This window comes from Plecotus auritus (genome assembly GCF_963455305.1).
Source record: "Plecotus auritus genome assembly, chromosome: 9".
Taxonomy (NCBI): Eukaryota; Metazoa; Chordata; class Mammalia; order Chiroptera; family Vespertilionidae; genus Plecotus; species Plecotus auritus.
The window spans coordinates 110,393,511-110,411,005 of NC_137783.1; the positions used below are offsets into that span (position 1 = coordinate 110,393,511).

The following is a 17,495-nucleotide window of genomic DNA, read 5'->3' on the forward strand; positions in this document are numbered from 1 at the left end:
TGTAGTTAAGAAGATAAGGATCTGGTCCCTAGTAGTTTAGCAAAACAGAAAGTTTGAGACCTGAAATTGGTTTAATTCTATAATATTTCAAAAGTTGAGCCAACAGGATTTGTTAAAGAATTGGATGTAGAGTGAGAGAAATAACAATGTCAAGGATCACTCCAAGGATTCTGGCCTAAGCAACTAGATGAATGGAATTGTCATTCACTGAGAATGGATAAAGAGCAAGATGGCATGCCCTAGCTCAGTGGTCGGCAAACTCATTAGTCAACAGAGCCGCAGTTTGCCGACCACTGCCCTAGCTGGTTTGGCTTATTGGATAGAGCGTCAGCCTGCGGACTGAGGGTCCCAGGTTCGATTCCAGTCAAGGGCACATGCCTAGGTTGTGGGCTCGACCTCCAGAAGGGGGCGTGCAGGAGACAGCTGATCAATGATTCTCTCTCATCATTGATGTTTCTATCTCTCTCTCCTTCTCCCTCTCTGAAATCAATAAAAAAATAAAAAAGGCAAGATGGCAGAGGTTTCATGCTCAAGATGCTTAGTAGACATGCAAGTGGAAATGATGAAAGAAAAATGCTGTGTGAACTACCTGGCAGAATGCAAATGTTAACTATATTTAACTATTGTTATTAATATCCTTACCTTAAGAGAGGAAAGCCTTTCTTAAAAATGATATCGTTCTTCAAACACAGCACCTACAGCAAAATAGCCATGTTAGGACAATCTTAAGCACTGATAAACTTCCAAGCATCTCTTCACAAAGAGGCTAGAACTCATAGTACACAAACCAAAAGGACCCAAAGTCTCTTATCAGGCAAAGAAGCTGTCCTATAGTTAATATTAAATATGCAGGCAAACCAAGGTCATCTTTCTTTTTCTTATTCCACCCCCTACAGAAAATGTTCAAAAAACAGAAGCCCCCCTTTCATGCTGCCCCCTGGGGCGGCGCTTTTTGTTTTTTAAAGAAAAAACCTTATTTCCCCTTTCTAATTGATCTATTTTTCTAATATCGATCAACAACTATGATGCTTCTGCCAAGCACAAGCACCATGCAACAGACTTTCTTAACTTCTTCCCTAATTCTCAAAACACTTGAAAGTAATTTTACAGGTGAGGTAACTAAGGCCCACTGAGATTATAGCCCAAGATATTATAGCTAATAAGTAGCTAAGAGGACTGTTTTACTCCAAAGGCTATGCCTCTATTACAACACATGATTTCTCTCAATAGTAACAATAGTGATACCAACATCAACAAAACAATAATGAAAGGAGGCAGTAGAAATGGAAGCTTTTCTCCCTGAGGCTCCCCCCTCCCCAGTTATTTCAATCTCAGTCTGTCCTACCGGGCACCCACTCAAAAGATCACCAGTATAGCTTTACTAAGGGAGTATTTAACACAGAGGAAGTCTTTTTATAAAGTAACTAGAAAATAAATATTAAATGTCCTTAAGGTACATAAAGATAAAATCCTGTCCACTGTGGGTAACAATTTCAATTCCTTCAGTATGTATTTGTTAAAAGCCTGTTATACAAAATCAAAGGGAAGTCTGAGAAACTGACACAAAAAGCAGGCGCCTAAGGAGACATGACAACTAAATGTAACATAATATCCTGGATGGGATTCTGGAACAAACAAAGGACATTAGATTTTTTTAAAAGAAAGAATAATGAGTGAAGTGTGGACTTTAATAACAATATGTCAATACTAGTTCATTAATTATGGAAAATGTGCCATACTAATTTAAGATAATAATAGGGAAAACTAGATGTGAGGTATATGAGAATTCTCTGTACTATCTTTGCAACTTTTCTGTAATTCTATAACTATTATAAAATAAAGTTTATTTTTAAAAAGACTATTACAAAATAAATAAACAAAAAGACTATTATGTGCCAACTACTGTACTGTGCTGAATATTAAAGGGAATATGAAACAAAATGTGCCTGGCTGGCATGGCTCAGTGGTTGAGCATCAACCTATGAACCAGGAGGTCACGATTAGATTCCTGGTCAAGGTATATACCTGGGTTGTGGGCTGGATCCCCAGTGTGAGGCATGCAAGAGGCAGCCGATCAATGATTCCCTTATCGTTGTTGTTTCTATCTCTCTCCCTCTCCCTTTCTCTGTGAAATCAATAAAAATATATTTTAAAAATAAAAACAAAATGTAACAACCTGGATAAACTTTGAAAATATTATGCTAAGTGATAGAAGTCAGTCACAAGGGCCAAATATTGTATGACTACATTTATATGAAACTAGAGGCCCGGTGCACAAAATTCATGCATGGGGGGGGGAGTGGTCCCTCAGTCCGGCCTGCAATGCCAGCGTCCCGCGCCCCGGCCTCTGGCCAGAGGCCTCTCCCTCCCTCCGCACGGCTGGGGCACCGGCCGCTGGGCTCACGTCGCCCCCAGAGGCCCCTCCCTTCCTCCACGTGGCCGGGGGCGCAGGACGCTGGGCTTGCGTTGCCAGGGTGATGCCGCCAGCATCCCACCCCAGCCGCTATGGGCACTTCCATAGTTTGTGATGGAGTGACTGTTAATTTGCATATTACCCTTTTATTAGATAGGATACTGGGAATAGGCAAATCTATAGTGAAAGTGGATTAGTGGTTGACTAGGGCTGAGGATCTGGGAATAACAGCCAAGGTATATGGGTTTTGTTTTTTTTATTATGAAAATGTTCTAAAATTGATTGTAGTGATGGTTGCACAACTCTGAATATATTAAAAGCCATTGAATTGCACATTTTAAATAGGTGAATTGTATAGTACTTGAATTATATCTCAGTAAAGCTGTTAAAATATGTAAGCACAGCCCTGGCAGGTGTGGCTCGGTTGGTTGGAGTGTCATCTGGTACACCATAAGGTCAGGGCACAAGGTTGCAGGTTCAGTCACCCAATCTTGGCATGTGTGGGAAGCAATTGATGGATGTTTTGCTCTCACATCTATGTTTCTCTCTCTCTTTCCCTTCCTCTCTCTCTAAATTCAATTTTAAAAAGTTGGGGAAGAAATGTAAGCACAATCCCTATCCCATAGTTCAAATGGCTGGGGATATGGTATACATTTCTATCAAACCGCTAAGCAATAGTATAAGCATTATATGATTAAGTCACAATAAGTCGTATAAACAAGCACTTCTGGCAGGAAATCCAGGCAGAGATGGCCAGAAGAAATTCTTAGCTCTTGGGTTATTAAAGACATTGCTGAGAATTTGCTCAAAGACATGAACCTTCTTCCCAGACAAATACATATAGGCATGAATATACATACTACTTCAAGGGATTGACTAAAACTCTTAACATCACCCATAGATCAGTAAGCTAAACCAAGAGATCCTCAGGGACAAGGGTAATGTACTGTCATATTCCTCTCAGGCACATTGTAGACATTCAATCAAGGTTTGTTCTGGTGAATAAATAAATGGTTAGAAAGAAGTGATAAGCAATGCTACCACCTATTGAATGCCTATTGTGTGTCTAAATCATAATTCCCTTATAAGTATTATTATCCCATTTTTGCAGTTGAGGAAACTGAGATTAAGTAATTTACCCAAAGCCAAACAACTACTATCAAAACTAGCATAGGATCTTAGGTTTCTCTGATTCAAAGAAAATAATTTTCTATTTTACACCCTCTCTCACATAAATGAAATGAATGTTTTGGTGCTTAGGAAATGTTCAAATTTAGGAAAAGTCTCCCAGAGTATGTGAGGTCATGATGAATAGAACAAATAGGAAGGAAGAACAAAGTACATAGACAATCCTAAAAATCACAATTAAATCAGATACTAAAAGACTTTGTAAAGTATGTGTGCAAAATGCTTAACCTAACATAGAAGATAGAGAGTAGGCAACTGTGAGGCCCAGGAAACAGGACGCCAGCTGGCTCCCCCACCTCTAGCCACCATATTGTGGACCTTAAGAAGGAAAATAACTGCAAAGGACTCCTCATGGTTAACTGGGTCCAAATTCCTAACCAGAGTCTAGCAGCCATTAGGGACAGAGGCTTCTAATGCACTCTACATCTCAGGAAAAAGGTACAGACTGAGTTACCAACCTCCTGCACTGTGTTCAGAGTCAACCGTTATAAAGGAGTTCCTGGTAACTGTATTTTGACCAATGGGCTGAGACCTGCCTCATCCAATCAGAACTGCTCAACCATATCCTCATTTGCATTCTTACTGACCAATTAGAGCAACTCCATAATGACCAATTAGAATATGGGATTCTGACCAATCAGAGCAGTGCTAATTGAACCAATCAGAATGTGCAAATTTGGATTCCGCATTTGCATAAAAATGGACCGATCAGGGATCAGGGCAGGAACTTTATATAAAGGGGCCTCCCCTTTGTCCTCATGGAGTGCACTTTCAGTTTCCACCAGAGGCTGTGTTTCCCAGGTTTGCAAGCTGTTCATATGAGTAAAGTTTCTGCCCCTTCACCCCATCCTAAACTGGGGACTCCTGTTGGGGTTGGATTGGTGGCAGCAACCTTTTGTCAACAGTGCCTTGGCTAGTGCTTCCCTCTGAAGTTATAACAAATGACTCTAAGGTTCCTCCAGTCCCAAGATCTGTCAACCATCATCACAAGCAGAACAGAAATCCAGTGAACAGAATATATTCTTAAATGGGTCACTTCATACAGAGGAAGTATTGGATGGGAAGGAAGATCTAGATGAGACTGATTTTTCCTCACTTTAATTGTTCAGAGTCACTACAATAGCAAAGGATGTAATTATCTAAAAGCCAGGCTTAAAGGCTGACAACTTTCTGGAAGACATTCAAACTGTGGTGTGAATGCTGCTTCCTTTCAGCTCTGGGAAATGTGCTCCTCTCCCTGCAATGCTCAGCATTATTTATCAGGACCAAAGTAATCTATTTTGGGACTGCATCCACAAATACCCCCTCCTCCCAGTCAGCAAATGAAGAGCAGCTCCAGCTCTGGAGCAAATGGAAGAGGAGGGCAGTCATGCTAGTGAATGAATGAATGAGGACACAGCTGCCACAATGGAATATAAAAATACTTGTCCTAGGAGCTTGGGAGCCAAGAACTGGAAAGATTTCACAGCTACCAAAAAAGCAAAGTCAGGGGGCAAAACCTTATAGTTCACTAGAGGCCCAGTCCACGAATTTTTGTGCACTCAGCGGGGGCTGAGGGGGGGGTGTCCCTCAGCCGGGCCTGCACCCTCTTGCAGTCCAGGAGCCCTCAGGGGCCTAAGCCGCAGTCTGGCCTCCCTCTGCAGGAGGCAACCAGCGGGCCAATCAGGGGACAGCACCGGCTGGTGAGCAGCCAGCCCTGCCCCCCTATCAACCCTTCGGGGTCGCCACTGCCACCGCTGCCGCCCCCCAATCACCGTCCCCTCCCTCTGCCTGCTGGCACCTGCCTTGGCTGGCCTGGCACCGCTTCACTCGCCGGCCCCACTCCCCCAACCAACCGGTCGTTCTGCAGTTCGGTTGTTTTGCATATTAGGCTTTTATTATATAGGACTAGAGGCCCAGTGCACGAAATTTGTGAACGGGGGCAGGGGTCCCTCAGCCCAGCCTGCACCCTCTCCAATCTGGGACCACTCGGTGGACGTCCGACTGCCGGTTTAGGCCCAATACCGCACATCCCTCTCGCAATCTGGGACTGCTGGCTCCTAACTGCTTACCTGCCTGCCTGCCTGATCGCCCCTAACCACTCTGCCTGCCTGCCTGCTGCCCCTAACTGCTCCCCTGCCTGCCTGATTGATCCCCCTAACTGCTCTCCTCTGCTGGTCTGATTGCCCTAACTGCTCTCCCCTGCCGGCCTAATCACCCCTAACTGCTCTCCCCTGCCGGCCTGATCACCCCTAACTGCCAATGCCTTGGCCCACCAACGTGGCTTTGTCCGGAAGGTTGTCTGGAAGATGTCCAATGTAATTAGCATATTACCCTTTTATTAGTATAGATGAGCAGCCTTAGACACCAGAGCCCCAGAGTGGGTGGTGCCAGCAGTGGGTCACTGGCCCATGAGGAAACAACTGAGAGGTATTTTATGAAGATTAAAAGAATATATTTGTATATTAACAAATATTATTTAAAAGAGCATTTTTACTACTATTTATTGAGTACATCCTTTGCGCTAAGCACTTTACACATATTATTTCAATTAATCTTTATACCAAAGATAGAGTCATTATTGAGATAATTGTCTGTTTTATAGAGGAAAATACAGAGGCTTAGGTTCAATAGCTCAAAGTAATAAGCTTGGTCAGAGGTGCCAAGAATTCAACCCCAAGTCTGACTGAATCCAAAGCCCATGATTGACATTCTGCCACTTACCTCTTGAAAGAGTAATACCAATTCATATTAGTGAAATTAATATGCTAATAATAGCCTAAATAATCCTATTTGTTAAGCACCTGCTATATGCCAAACATCATTTCCTTTATTGCTCACAACGATTCTGTGAGGTAGATATTTCTACTCCTGTTTTACTGTGAGGATACCAAAGCTCAGAAAGGTGAATTAATATGCCCAATGCACATAGCTAGTAGATGTGTTCTAGCTGACCTTTTTCTAAGTTCTTTCAAAACTGCTTTTGTTTATAGTTTTCCTCTAGCCTTTCTCTTCTGATGTTGAGGTTGTTACATGGCTATGACTTAAAGAATGACAGACTATCAAAGTCGGTCTTTGCACTGAGTCTTTATGGCAGTTAGGGGCACAGGTTATAAATTCACAAAGACCTGGGTTTGAATATTAGCACTTCCATTTTACTAGCTGTATGATCTTGGGCAAGGCACTTAAGGAATTCATGGCCTCAGATACTGTATGATTTCATTTATATTAAATGACCAGAACAGACAAACCCATAGAGACAGAAAGTAGATTAGTGGTTACCAGGGGGTCGCCAGAGGTACTGGGGAATGATAAGTGACTTGTTATGGGTACAGCGTTTCTTTTTTTTTTTTTTTTTTAATATATATTTTATTGATTTTTTACAGAGAGGAAGGGAGAGAGATAGAAAGTTAGAAACATCAATGAGAGAGAAACATCGATCAGCTGCCTCCTGCACACCTCCCACTGGGGATGTGCCCGCAACCAAGGTACATGCCCTTGACCAGAATCGAACCTGGGACCTTTCAGTCCGCAGGCCGGCGCTCTATCCACTGAGCCAAACCGGTTTTGGCGGGGTACAGGGTTTCTTTTTGGAGTGGTGAAAATATTCTGGAACTAGATAGTGGTGAAGCTGCACAGTTTTGTGAATGTGCTAAAAACCACTGAGTTGTCCACTTTTAAAGGGTGAATATTATGATATGTGAATTATATCTCAGTATTTTTTAAAAAAGAAATATCTGGCCTCACATCATAACTGCTAGACGGCCCAATTCCCTAACGTCCTCCAGGACTAAATTCAGTTTCAAAATACCTGTGGTCATCTCCTGAACTGTAAGTCCATTCCCCTACTATCTCCCCAACTCTCATCCCCATACTTCTCTGCACATTCTCCCTTGATCCAAGCCCCACTGCTTCTCTCCCAATTTCCTTGGGCCCTCTGAAATTCCCAGTGTGTTCTCATTTCAGGGTTTTTGCACATGCTCTCTATCATAAAAAAAAAAAATAAAAAAAAATTCTATCATTCTTTAAGTCATAGTCATGTAACCTCAAGAATACTTTCCTGGCCGAAACCGGTTTGGCTCAGTGGATAGAGCGTCGGCCTGCGGACTGAAGGGTCCCGGGTTCGATTCCGGTCAAGGGCATGTACCTTGGTTGCGGGCACATCCCCAGTGGGAGGTGTGCAGGAGGCAGCTGATCGATGTTTCTCTCTCATAGATGTTTCTAACTCTCTATCCCTCTCCTTTCCTCTCTGTGAAATATCAATAAAATAGATTTTAAAAAAATATATTAAAAAAAAAAAAGAATACTTTCCTTACTGTGCAGACTTGCTTGGATCCTGCTGTTACACATCCATACAACACCCAGAATCTTTCTTTTGTGGCATTTATCACACAAAGTTACATATTTAATTCATCTGCCTCTTTCATGGAATACAAGTTCCATGAAAACAGGAAAAGCTACATCCCAGCATCTAGCACATTTTCTACACATAGCAAGTACTCAATAAACATTTTTTAAAATATTTTTTAATTGATTTCAGAGAGAGAGGAAGAGAGACAGAAACATCCATGATGAAAATCATTGATCAACTGCCTCCTGCATGCCCCAAACTGGGCATCGAGCCCGCAACCTGGCTGGGAATCGAACTGTGATCTCCTGGCTCATAGGTCGACGCTCAGCCACTGAGCTACACCGGCTGGGCTCAATAAATATTTACTGGTTGAGTTAATAAATGCCTCCAAACCTTACTTCCTTATCTATAAAGAGGTTATAAAAATATTTACCTCATAGAATTGTTTATATGATTAAATTAGATAATATATAAAAAGGGCTTAGCAAGTGCAAGGCACATTGTTAATGGTAGAATAAGTAGCATTGATGATAGCGGTGGTGATTGTTCAGCTCCTCACTTACTAAACAATATATATCTTAGTGTGTGACGGGTGCTGAAGATAAAACCATGAACAAAATAGAAAAATGTCCCTGTTCTCCACTTACAGTCTAGTAGTGACCAGGATATAGTGAACTTCTTGACAATTTTCCTGGGATTTTGGACCCCCTGCCCTTCTAGGCACTGTACATTTGTTTCCTATTTCCTATCTTCTTATGTCCACCTAATTCATGTCTGTTGATTTGTCACTTGTTCATATGAACTCTGCTCCATGTTACCCCTCAATGGTTTCACTTGAACTATGAGATCTGTCCCCATAGTTGAGTTGCTCTTTCTGGGCTGTCATCTTGATCAATCAATATGTATTCTGGGTTTGATGAAAATCAACATTAGTGTCTTAGTCAGATTCACCCTGTTCTACTACTTTTTTAAAATGTTTTTTATGTCAGAGAAAGAGGAAGGGAGAGAGCGGTAGAAACATCTATCTCTATTGGTGTTTGTTAATTTCAGAGAGAGAAGGGAAAGAGAGATAGAAACATCGATCGGCTGCCTCCTGCATGCTCGTACCGGGGACTGAGCCAGCAACCTGGGCATGTGCCCTGACTAGGAATGGAACTGGCAACCTCTTGATTCATAGGTCGATGCTAAACCACTGAGCAACACAGGCCAGGCCTGTACTACTTCTGCTGACCCAAGGAGGAATATGATTCCATCCAGTTTTATTCCAGTAAAGCTGGGCTTCTCACTCATCTAAAATTTGAGATTATTATAAGCTAAAAATGTTTTAGGGTCCCAAAGAAAGATAATTGAGCTAGGAGTTTGAAGTACTATTCTTAGCTCTGCCAAGTAGGTACCATGTAATGTCAACATTTATTCAATCACTTATTCATTCAATATTTATCAGGTACCTACTATAGATGAGTACATACAGACATGAAGAAAATAGTTGCCTACCTTTAAATATTTCTAGTGAGGATTGCAGATGTACAAATTATTTATTACATTGCAATGTGAGATCAGTATGATGGACTGTATAGGTCACAAAAAAGGAAGGATTGACAACTGGGAAGGTCAAGGAAGGCTTTCATTCTTCATTTCACAGATTAGGAAAACCAAGACTATTATCAAAGTAAGGAGATGTGAAATACTCAGAAAAGGAAAGGCAGTGGGGTCTTAGAAAGGTGAAAATCTAGGCTGTTGTCTCAGTACTACCCCGTAAAAGGCTATTGTCCTATAAGCAAGGAGTTCATTCATTCAAGCATTCAGGAAAACATTTGAGAACCTATTATGTACCAGACAGTGCCAGTAGCGTCCATAGCCTCATCTTGTACCTGCCGGGATCATCTTATAATATTATGAAGATCAAATTAAATTATGCAGATGAAGCCATTTATTAATTATAGAATAATGTCAACATTCCTATTTGTATAGTCCTTCATACCTTACAAAGTAGTCTTACATTATCTTCTATAATCTCTTAGATTATAAACAACAATTTCATGTAGTGGGCATCATGATACGCATTTTACAGATGTGAAACTGAAGCAGAGAGAGGTCAAATAACCTGCCTAAGGTCATACAACTAGCAAGAGAGAGAATCCCATTGGTTTTCTCTGTAACTGTAAAGTATTAACACTCCCAGACAGGCTGAGACAAGGATGGTCATAGAGTGCACACGAATAGGTGTCAAAACATAATACCAGTTATGAGTTCAGAAAACGAACAGGCGCGTTAGCTGGAGTAATCAGAAACATTTTGTGGACAAGGTGAGGTGAACTGGGCCTGAAGGTTGGAGCATTTGGACAGGTGGTGCGGGCACTTCAGATGAGAAGGCTCCACAAGATCAAGGATCAGGAATGAAGCATTTGGCAAATAAAGGACAAAGCAGCTGGCCGATGAAACAGCCTACAAAGGAGTCTAGAAGGGGCAGTGGCATCAGACCATGTGCCCTTAAGTGATGGCCGAAGGACAGGTTTCCGTGGGCTCCCCTGGAGTACCGAATGGGCAAAAACAAGTCCTTGAAAAATGATCCCTCCCTTTCAGCATTCCTCAGAATCAAGGCAAATAGAGCAGGAGCACGGAGTCACTAATCTGACTGTCTTTAACTATAGAAGTTTGAAACTTTCTGACTTTTTTCTATTCTCCTTTTACTAGATCTGGCCCCATTCTCACCATTTGGCTGAAGTGAACAACAGTGAGTTATTTCCCACAGAATGAAGTGCGGCTTGGGCCCTTAAGGAAACAAAGCTAGAGAAATTCAGGGGCTGCCCCAAGATAATTACTAGTAGATCCATGAGCAGCAATGAACATGCTAATCTGTGCATCATGGAAATATAGTCTCCACAATTAATACCTAAAATAAAATTTTGACATAAATTACTGAAAAACAAGTTATTATTCTGAGAAGCATGATACAACTGAAAGAGCACCACTGAAATCTGTTCGATCTGTTAGGAGGAGAAGGGAAGGCCAAGGAATGCCTTCAGAGTGGTTCATATAGTTTTACTGCAGTCACTTAAGGTTTCTTAAGTAAACATGTATTTTATCACCGCTCTTCCCTTACTGCCAAGTAGCCTCACATCCCAATCGGTTCAACAAGTCAAAAACGGTATTCTTAGAAAAAATTCTGGAACTTGATGAGTTAATACAAAAATAAAATGACCTGCTCTAAGTCATACTGGGACCTATCCTGGTGTGGTGACTCCCACGGAGGGGACCTTCTCTTTTCAGGCCACTGGGCGGCGAGGGTAGAACTGCGTGGCGCGCAGAATCGTGCGGCCGAGTGCACCCGGAGTGGAGAGGAGGGAGCGCAACGCTTTGATTACAAGGCGCCGCATGTGCTGCCGGGAAGAGCCTCGTTTTCGCCATTTTCTATACCCGGATGTCTCCAGAGGCGGTGATAGTCCGGGCCACCTCCCAGCCCTCTCTCCCCACCACCTCCCCCGCGCTCGGCGTGCGTGGAACCCACGTTACCTTCCCCAGAGTTCCGTTCATCCTTTGCTGCTGCGGCCTGTTATTGTGCAAAATGAAGAGCAACCCAAATAGCTGCAGTCCCCGGGCGGCTCACAACACGGACGGACTGGCCTTGATCGGGTCCCGTAACAATATCCGACCGAGACTCACTCAATTCCCGCAGCACCTTGGTTCCGGCAGCTTCTGAGACTTGATGTCCAGAAATCCTCTGCAGACTCCGCCCTCACTACAGCTCAAGTATCACCTTCACTGCTTTCTCCACGCAGAATTATTTGCTATCTCTTGTCGCCCAGATATGTGGCACACAAGTCTGCTGTTTTGTCTAATACTATTTATTGCTTCTGTCTCTTTCCCATATTTGATTCTGAGTTCCTCAAGGACTGAGATCCTGTCTGATTAATTTATTCAGGCGCCTAGCACAGGACATGGAGAGCAGACTTCTAACCTCTGTTTAAAAGCTTATTAATCCTCCCCCCAAAAATAAATAAATAAATAAATAAATAAATAAATAAATAAATAAATAAATAAAATAAAAGCTGATTAATCATAAGTAAGCTTTTCTGACATTCACTTGCCTTGTAGCCCTGAAAGGGTACCTCAGTTGGTTAGAGCAATGTGCCAATATGCCAAGATTGCTGGTTCGATCCCCGTCAGGACATGTACAACAATCAACCAGTGAATGCATAAATAAGTGGAAAAACAAATCAATGTTTCTTTCTCCGTCTCTCTAAAAAATAGTAATAGTTGATAATAACTATTCTTTAGAGTGACCACTATGGGCAATGCATTATGCTAGGTACTTAACTGTGAATTTACCTCTTTAGATGGTCTCTTAGAAACTCTGCCTCAGTTTACCTACATAGCCCTTTGTAGCTCCTTACAATTTAAGCATAGGGAGGATTGATAAAGCAATAGGATAAAAAATCTTGACAAGGTTTCTGACAACAAACCAAGCTCCCTATCACTGAAGCCCCAATCTTATTTACCAGTTTTTACACGTTGCTAAGAACAACAATAATAACAAAAACAGTAGTAGGAGCAGCAATAATAATAATAAAAGCAACAATAAAAATAACTGCATATTTGTTATTTCACTTGATGTTCACCTTTTCTTTCACTTGATACTGCCTTTATGTGACCAAGTACTCCCTTCATACAGAGTTTTTGTATCTGTGATTGGAAATCTCCATTGCTTTATAACTGTTTATGACTTGGTCTCCCTACTGATCTCTATGAGCCACTTTTTTAAAAATGTATATATTTGCCTGAGCCAGTTTGGCTCAGTGGATAGAACATCAGACAGCAGACTGAAGGGTTCCGGGTTTGATTCTGGTCAAGTTCAAGAGCATGTACCTTGTTTGCAAGCTCAATCCCTGGCTCTGGTCAGCAACTAATTGATGTGTCTCTCTCACATTGATGTTTCTCTCTCTGTCTCTCTTCCTCCCTTCCACTCTCTCTAAAAAAAATCGGTGGAAAAATATCTTCAGGTGAGGAATAACAAAAACAAGTATATATTTAAGGTGCCTAATAAGATGATTTGATATACATAGTGGAATGATTATTACAGTTAAGCTAGTTAAAATATCAACTCCTTACATAGTTACCTTTTTTGTGTGCGATGAGAACACCTAAAATCTACAGTCTTAGCATTTCTAGTATTTAATACAGTATTTTTAACTAGAGTCATCATGCTGTACATTAGATCTCTAGACTTATTCATCCTATATAACTGGAACTTTGTAATCTTTGAACAACATCTCCTATTCTCCACCTCACCCCTCACCCCACACCAAGCCCTGGTAACCACCATTCTATACTTTGCTTCTGTGAATTTGACTATTTTAGATTTCACATATAAATGAGATCATGGAGTATTTGTCTTTCTGTGCATGGCTTATTTCATTTAGCATAAGGTCCTCCAGGTTCATCCATGTTGTTGCAAATGACAGGTTTTCCTTCCTTTTAAAATTTAAAGAATAGATTATTGATTTTTAGAGAGAGAGGAAGGGAGAAGAGAGGAACATCAGCTGCCTCCTGCATGCCACAATCCAGGCATGTGTCCTGACCAGGAATCAAACCAGCAATCTCTTGGTGATGTCCAACCAACTGAGCCACACTGGCTGGGGCTGGTTTTCCTTCTTTTTAAAGGCTGGTGTAATCTCCCATTTTATATCCTATATAATAAAAGAGTAATATGCAAATTGACTGTCACTCCAACAACCAAGATGGCCGCCCCCATGTGGTCAAAGATGGCCACCCCCATGTAGACACAAAATGGCCGGCAGGGGAGGGCAGTTGTGGGTGATCATGCCAGCAGGGGAGGGCAGTTGAGAGGGACCAGGCCTGCAAGGGAGGGCAGTTGTGTGCAATCATGCCTGCAGGGGAGGGCAGTTAGGGGTGACCAGGCCTGCAGAGGGGGGCAGTTAGGGGTGACCAGGCTGGCAGGGCCTGCAGGGGAGGGGAGTTGGGGGAGACCAGGCCAGCAGGGGAGGGCAGTTGGGGGTGACCAGGCCTTCGGGGGAGGGCAGTTGGGGGGGACCAGGCCTTCAGGGGAGGGCAGTTGGGGGGGACCAGGCCTGCAGGGGAGAGCAGTTGGGGGGGACCAGGCTGGCAGGGCCTGCGAGGGAGGGGAGTTGGGGGCGACCAGGCCTGCAGGGGAGGGCAGTTGGGGGTGACCAGGCCTTCAGGGGAGGGCAGTTGGGGGGGACCAGGCCTGCAGGGGAGGAGAGTTGGGGGAGACCAGGCCAGCAGGGGAGGGCAGTTAGGGGCAACCAGGCTGGCAAGGGAGGGCAGTTAGGGGCAATTGGGCCGGCAGGGGAGCAGTTAGGTGTTGATCAGGCTGGCAGGGGAGTGGTTAGGGGGTGATCAGGCTGGCAGGCAGAAGCGGTTAGGGGCAATCAGGCAGGCAGGCAGGCGAGTGGTTGGGAGCCAGCAGTTCTGGATTGTGAGAGGGATCTCAGATTGCAGAGGGTGCAGGCTGGACTGGAGGACACACACCGCCCCCCCATGTATGAATTTCGTGCACTGGGCCTCTAGTATACTTTATATATATTTTATACTGCTTTCCATAACAGCTATACTAATTTACATTCCTACCAACAGTGTGTAAGGGTTCCCTTTTCTCCACATTCTTGCCAATACTTGTTAAATGTCACCTTTCCTCTCATATCCACTTCATAGGAATGAAGTGGTCCCTCCACACTGTAACTTTCACAGCCCATTATTCATGCCTTCAACACAGGGTCTTGTAACTATTTGTTTACATAAACCTTATGAAACTTCAACCTAAGTGTTATGGGATAGGTATGTTTTCTCACTTTGTAGATGAAGGGAAGAAGATAGGTGGCTTGCCTAAGCTTAAACAACTGGTACATAACAAATACAGGGCAGCACGAAGATTTTTAGCTCTGGAAGTCCCTCCTTATGGTCAACAACACCAAAAACAAATGAGAAGCTCTGAGATCCTTCCATTGCCAACTCTAAGCCTCAAACCAACATTCTGTGAATTGGCACTTACAACAGGACACACAAATTTGGGTCATAAGCAACTTTACTGAGGAATTGACAATGAAATCAGCCTTTCCTAGATAAGAATGATTAAGAATGGTAGCTAAGCCCTAACTGGTTTGGCTCAATGGATAAAGCGTCGGCCTGAGGACTCAAGGGTCCTGGTTCGATTCTGGACAAGGGCATGTACCTTGGTTGTGGGCACATACCCAGTAGGGAGTGTGCAGGAGGCAGCTGATTGATGTTTCTCTCTCATCGATGTTTCTAACTCTCTATCCCTCTCCCTTCCTCTCTGTAAAAAAAAAAAAAAAAAAGGAATGGTAGCTAAATGCACTGAAGCACCAGCTTCTTCTTCAGTCCTGTAAATTTCTCCTCCACCTCTAGGCAGATATCTCCCAATCTTTGTTCATTCATCTTTGTACAGAAGCTGTTATTCTTTTTTAAATAATTGATTTTTCTATTTTATTTTTTTATATATTTTAAATTCTTTATTGTATGTATTACATATGAAAGTATTACATATGTCTCCTTCCCGCCCCCCTTGACCTCTTCCAGACCACCCCCGCCCCCAGCTCAGGCCTTCACCCGCCCCTATTGTTTGTGCCATTGGTTATGCTTATATGCATGCATACAAGTCCTTTGGTTGATCCCTTACCCACCATCCCATTCTCCCCTGTCTTCCCTCTGTTTGACCAGGAGCCGGTATTCTTAAGGGAGTATTCTTCCCTTTTCTTTGTATCCCCAGCATTTGGCACAGGTCATAGAACATAATGAAGCTCCAATAAATGTTGAATGAAATAATGAATGAGTGAATATATAAAAGTTCCTAGATGTTATTATGGATTTTAGATTTTCCAAGATCCTGTACCACAAATAAAAGCATGGAGGAACTCTGCCTTTCTGGTTTTATTTTTACAAGCCAGCCTTCTTTAAAATCTCTTTTTAAAAAAACACCTACTTCAGTCCTCTGCACAACCACATCAGAGAAAGCCTTAGGGAACAAGAGAGAATAAAGGGAGGACCTTTAAAAGAATATGTTTGATCTCAAGTTAAACTTCCTTTAAAGTAATACTTCTATGGTACCTATTATAAAAAGTTTCCCAAGGGTGACACAATAGCTCTCATTTATGGCTTAAATGAAAATATATGTATTAAGCTAACTCCAATTGAAAACTATTTTAGCTTCAGTAGGATTTTTCTGCTTCTGCTGCTGCTTTTTTTTTTTTTTTGGTATGGTTTTAGTACAAAGAAAACGTACTTAAAAGAAAAAAATGATACAAGGCCATAGGTGGAAGAGAGCTGGCAACCTAGGAAAAGTCAGAAAGGGATGGTGTGACTCCCCAGACTTTACCAGGAGTTTTCTGCTTGTGCAGGGATGGCTGAGTGAGTGGGGATTACCTAGCCCTGGAGAGAAGGAGAAAGGATGATGAAAGAGGCTGCAAGAGGAAAGCTCAAGTGGTTAGTGAGATCATAGACGCCTGTAAGGAGGGAGGGAGAAATTGTACAAAGAACCACTCACCAAGCAGCAAGGTGTACAACTCAGTCGAGAATCTTTCTAGAAGCCCAGAACCCATGTTCAGGTTACTGGGAGAAGACCTACTGCACAAAGATCCTCCAGCATAAGGGCACTGAATCCTTGAACACCTGAGAGGCTATCCTCTCCCCCTTGTTCTCATCCCTTTAATAGCTTACACCACCTTTTATAGCTTACAGCATGACTCAACATAAGAAAAACTTTTCTAATGGGCTAGGAAGAATCCCAGATATCACAAGTGTATTGAAAAATAGAAACAGAGATATCACAAGTGTATTGAAAAATAGAAACAGAGCCTGGCCAGTGTGGCTCAATGGTTGAGAGTCAACCCATGAACCAAAAGGTCATTGTCAATTCCCAGTCATGGCAGGCTTGATTCCCAGTAAGGGGTGTGCAGGAGGGCAGGAAGCAGCTGACGGATGTTTCTCTCTCATTGATGTTTCTATCTCTCTATCCCTCACCCTTCCTCTATCTCTAAAAATCAATAAAAACATATTTTAAAAAATAGAAACAGAAAATCCTTAATTTCATTCTAACAAACTAGTGTAGTGCTCCTGCCTGGCAGTCTGAGATTAGGAGACACAGGTGCAGATTTTACAAAATCCTGATGGGGAGGCCAATTTTGAAATAAATTCCTCAGAAAATAGTAATACCTTCTTGACCTAGTGAAACAGGAGCTTCTAACCTTCATTTTCAACTATCCTCTCTGTCTTTATTTGAATGCCTCCTCCTCTTTTTAAAACAATATATTTTTATTGATTTCAGAGAGAAATAGAGATAGGAACATCAATGATGAGAGAGAATCATTGATCCACTGCCTCTTGCATGCCCCACACTGGGGACCGATCCTGCAACCTAGGCATATACCCTGACTGGGAATCGAACTGTGACCTCCTGGTTCATGGGTCGATGCTCAACCACTGAGCCACACCAGCTGGGCGAATGCCTTCTCCTCTTTACCTTACATCTGCTTCACAACGTACACTTTCACTGTCTCTCATCTGAACTAT

The 17,495-nt window shown here is 42.6% G+C and overlaps 1 protein-coding gene across 2 annotated transcripts in view; it reads right to left on the minus strand.

Moving 5' to 3' along the window:
• Positions 1-11,924, minus strand: part of MRPL48 (mitochondrial ribosomal protein L48) — a 53,242-nt gene extending 41,318 nt beyond the window's left edge. Inside the window, exons 1-2 of one of the 2 annotated variants that reach the window (XM_080688148.1) lie at positions 11,445-11,924; positions 643-695 (exon numbers count right to left, since the gene is read on the minus strand). In XM_080688148.1, the coding sequence (XP_080544274.1) occupies positions 643-695; positions 11,445-11,465 (74 nt within the window). In that variant the 5' untranslated portion in view covers positions 11,466-11,924. The remainder of the gene's footprint in view (positions 1-642; positions 696-11,444) is intronic. The other variant, XM_080688149.1, reaches the window with a different exon arrangement.
• Positions 11,925-17,495: the final 5,571 nt, after the last annotated feature.